General features: G+C 40.5%; 1 protein-coding gene across 1 annotated transcript; it reads right to left on the bottom strand.

Annotated features, from left to right (window-relative positions):
• Window positions 1-672: 672 nt before the first annotated feature.
• LOC125582407 lies at window positions 673-3,068 on the bottom strand. Its single transcript, XM_048749099.1, has 3 exons — window positions 2,286-3,068; window positions 1,250-2,122; window positions 673-1,143 (listed from the first exon to the last, which is right to left on the bottom strand). Exons 1-3 carry the CDS (start codon window positions 3,066-3,068, stop codon window positions 673-675), a joined length of 2,127 nt encoding a protein of 708 aa, XP_048605056.1.
• Window positions 3,069-4,261: the final 1,193 nt, after the last annotated feature.

Here is a 4,261-nt window from a genome sequence, read left to right as displayed (position 1 = left end):
AAGTGTGCTTGGATTTCCCTCAGCGTAGCAAGATTTCAACAACGAAGAAGACATATTGAGTTCCTAGGGAACGGATAACAGATCGTAAAAATGGAATACACCACGCTGCTCTGCTAACGCCTTCATCGACTTGGACGATGCTTTGAGGCCATAGAGATCTTGGAAGGAGTTACGGGCCACACGTTCAACCACCAACGCCTGAATTTCTTCAGGCAATTCAAGAAGAGGGAAATATTCCATTTACTGTGAAATTGATTTAGAGAGAGAGAGAGCAATTGTGTAAGAAATAGAGAGTTGAACATATAATTGTTCGAGAAGTGCCTTATTTATTGATAGTAAAACGGTTTTCGTATCGTGACGTTTCTTATTTTGGGCGGGAAGTTATTCCATAACTCAGCCGTAATACATACTCATTCAATAAATCAGCCGTTTATTGACTTCGCGACGTTTCTTATTTTGGGATGGAATTATAACAATTGCATTTGAAAACAAACACCCAGCAGTAATACAAATAAATGAAAATCCCTAATCCAGCCGTAATACATAAACTTTCAACAAAAATCCAACCGTTATACAAAATCATGAAAATCCTTAATCCAGCCGTAATACCAAAAACATTAAAACAAAAATCCAATCGTAATACAAAAACATGAAAATCCCTACAACACTTGCTTACATTGGACAAGTTTTCGTATTATGTCCACTCTGTTTACATCGAGACCATGTGTGTTCTTTCCTAGGACGTTTGTTTTGAAGTGCAACTTCTAAAGCAGATTTCATCCTATTTTTCTTAGGTCTTCCTGGTTGTTGACGAATATACGGTGGCAAGCACGGTTGGTTAGCCACGATTTCTGGAACAGGTTGCGCTGAGTCAGCCGGCCTGGCCGATTCAGCGTATGCGCTCACCAAATATGCACTATTATAGTAAGGACTGCACAGGGATATACGACAAACATTGTTGTACTCTGCAGCTGCGATTGCGTGTACACATGGTAATTTCTCGCGTTCGAAACGCCGACATGTGCACTTTCGCTCTTCTAAATTAACAACATTCAAATACTTGCCAGAAGATCCATATTTAACTTCAGTGTGATGATCATCAATCCTTTGTACCATCAAATCTCTGCAGGCAGTTACACGACCCTATTAAGAAAAATTGAATAAATGTGAAATGGCTAACTTATTACATATAAAGGCTGACTTAAGAACTATAATGGTTGACTTATGTTTACTGTTACAACTTACTTACATGTAGTAGTTTCTCCACACCACGCGTAAGCGTGGTTGGCTGCAATCTGGCATCCTCTCTCCGTTCAGCAAGCCATCTGGTCATCATAACCCGTATCGATTCTAATATTCGAACAATGTTAAGACCTCTAGCATTAGACAATGCTCTGTTCATTGATTCCACTATGTTCGTAGTCATCAAATTGTACCTCTCGCCCGGGAAATGAACACGCGTCCACAGTCGGACATCAGCTCTTTGGAGGTAGCCGTGGAGTGCAGAAGTAACCACTTCAATCTCCTCGAAAATTGTAGTAAAGTCAGACATCCTAAAACATCTCGCCGCTTTCTTCACCAGACAAAATACATCTTTTCCTTTGTACCGTCCCAATATGTTCTTATATAAATGGTAGGTGCATATTCCCCTAGCAGTTAACGGATACACATTTCTAATTGCTTTCCCTATCGAGTTATGCCAATCCGAGATTATCGCAAGACCCTCGTCGTCAGGAATCAAAAGTTTTAATTGCGTAAAAAACCAATGCCACGAAAAACCATTTTCAGTGTCAACCACTGCGAAGGCTATTGGAAAAATCTGAAAGTTACCATCATGAGCTAGTGCTGTGAGTAGCGTCCCTTTGTATTTACCATTAAGAAACGTACCGTTGACGGCAACAACTTTGCGCATGAAAGGAAACCCATTTACGCTCGCACCAAACGCAAGAAACACATACATGAATCTTCCAAGCTCATCGATATGAAGACGCGTAACTGTACTTGGATTTGCCCTTCTTATCATGTATAAGTAAGAAGGCAAGCTTTCAAACCCACACATAGGTGTTCCCTCATCGATTTCCCTTGCAAATTTCAGCGTCTGGTGTGATTTCCAATAATCCATCTGTTCACATGAAAAAACGATACACATAACTCAGCCGCATCATAAAATTAAGACAGCCACAACGTAAAAATAACTCTACCCTAGCTTTATTATAACCCAGCCGCATTGTATTAATATGTCAGCCGCTACGTTTCATATTACTCAGCCGCATCAAAGTAATTACCTTTACACCACACTGCTTAGTGATAGCTATTCCGACACTCGTAAGGCGAACAGCCGGACCAACGTCGCCGAGAAAGTTCTTGTACAACTCTCCCAAAATATCCGGTGTTGCTTGTCGAGATCGATTAGAACGCTCAGTGCAAGGACATGTATGATTCGAATCGTAAATACGAACATAAAACGTCGGGGATTCCCCTTGGGTAAAAGCACGAACTCTCCAGAGACATCCATCAACCCAACACTTAACAACATATGATGTCGGGGTTGATGTTTCTACATCAAAATCAAATCGATACCTCACTGTAAGAAGTTTCAGTCGTCTCTCCAAATCGTCTTTACTTTCGTATCGTTGCCCTACCGCAAGGTCTATTGACGACATCTCCAACTGTAGAACCTCCAAATTCCCTTTAGGTCCGCTCATCGAAAAGTTCTGATATCTCTTCTTGGGAGGTAGCGTTGGTGAATCTTCGTTTTCTGTAGGAGACTCACCGTATGAGCTGAAGTTGTCATCTTCAGATGACGCACCGTTCGAGTCGTAGAACATATCAAATCGGCTTTCAAATTCATCATCTTCTTCGTTTTCTTTGCCTATTTCATCTTCTCTGACTACGTCGTGTATTTCTCCTTCCATATTACTAGAGCAGTCATTATTCTCATTGTCCTCTTGTTCCTTCTCCAAACTGCAACCATCGCAACTTCCACTGTAGTTTTCGTCTCTGGACTGAACTTCTGAAGCTTCTACTTCTGAGCAGTCATTCTCGTTACTCTTCTCTTGCTCTGTCATCCCTGTTCTCCGTGATCTCCACACAGAGACGTACTTGTTCGATTTTCTTTAGGCTTAGAAAACCTTGCAATTGTCGAGCATTGGGCACGTAAACAGGTGGAGTGTCGTGCGGCATTTTTTTCAATGCTTTATTCGAGAACATGTAGCTAAGCTGAATATGATCCCTCAAATCATTCAATCCGTGATCATCGAGAACAGACTTTGCGAAATCTTTATGTGTTGTTGTCTCATCTAAATGAAGAACTCTACACCCTCTTCTGTCGACGTTGAATACATATTTGTTTTTCTTAATCCAGTTACCAGAAACAATAACTAACGGATCCATAACTAACTGAGAAAGATGAAAATGATAGATAAATAACATGCATAAGAACATGAACAGTCTCATAAACCAAGTTGTAAATTTCATTCGTTAGTGATGACATGGCAAATCCGAGTTGATGACATGGCGGATTCCTTGCTTGTATCTTGGATTTTTTTTACAAAACTCAGCCAAGAAGTTAGCATTATCTCAGCTTTAAAGTAACAATAACTCAACCGTCTCGCATTTAAATAACTCAGTCATGTCGTATTTAAATAACACTGCCAACTAACGATAACTCAGTCATTATGAAATTAAAACTCAGCCGTAATTGTAAAGAACCCAGCCATAAACAAAAATCAGCCGTAATTAAAAGACAACCCAGCCATAAAGTAAAAGATAACCCAGCCGTAATAATGTCATAGCAAAGTACATTAAAAAAGATAAGATTCTATACAATACATCGTCACCACTCCCTTGTGTCCCTAATCACGCTCATCGGTTCAAACTCACGGAAGAAGAGCCCCACCTCTTTGATCCAGAAACAGCGGTTACACATTTTGTCACCCTTACTGTTTTCAATGAACCACAAGACCCAATCTCGCTCCAAAACAGGAACACATTGGCAACTATAGAACGAAGGAACAATGGTTGAAATGAACTTGTCCCTCTTTGCCCGAAACTCGTCACCGTGAAGAGAACCCCATGCCCATTTTAGAGATCGAACTAGTTTCCCGATCCTATCAACTGATTCCCTTGTAAAATGAGCAAAATACTCCTCATCACCCCAAAAAATTTTTCTAGTCATTGCGTATGTATAAACAGCACGCTCATATCCTTCATCCGCTGCAAGCTTCATGAAAGCAAGTCCTTCTTCCTGAAGGTTAAATGT

The sequence above is a fragment of the Brassica napus genome, chromosome C2, assembly GCF_020379485.1.
Source record: "Brassica napus cultivar Da-Ae chromosome C2, Da-Ae, whole genome shotgun sequence".
Classification (NCBI taxonomy): Eukaryota; Viridiplantae; Streptophyta; class Magnoliopsida; order Brassicales; family Brassicaceae; genus Brassica; species Brassica napus.
Note: the sequence above shows the minus strand (reverse complement) of the source record. Positions and strands in the feature narration are given on the sequence as shown.

Bases quoted from the DNA above. Each gene is read 5' to 3' on its own strand.
- LOC125582407 (XM_048749099.1), bottom strand. From the start codon at position 3,068: ATGACAGAGCAAGAGAAGAGTAACGAGAATGACTGCTCAGAAGTAGAA. The intron at 2,123-2,285 runs GTAATTACTTTG...TCATGTGAACAG, and splicing joins CTAAGCAGTGTGGTGTAAAG to ATGGATTATTGGAAATCACA. The intron at 1,144-1,249 runs GTAAGTAAGTTG...TTTTCTTAATAG, and splicing joins GTGTGGAGAAACTACTACAT to GGTCGTGTAACTGCCTGCAG.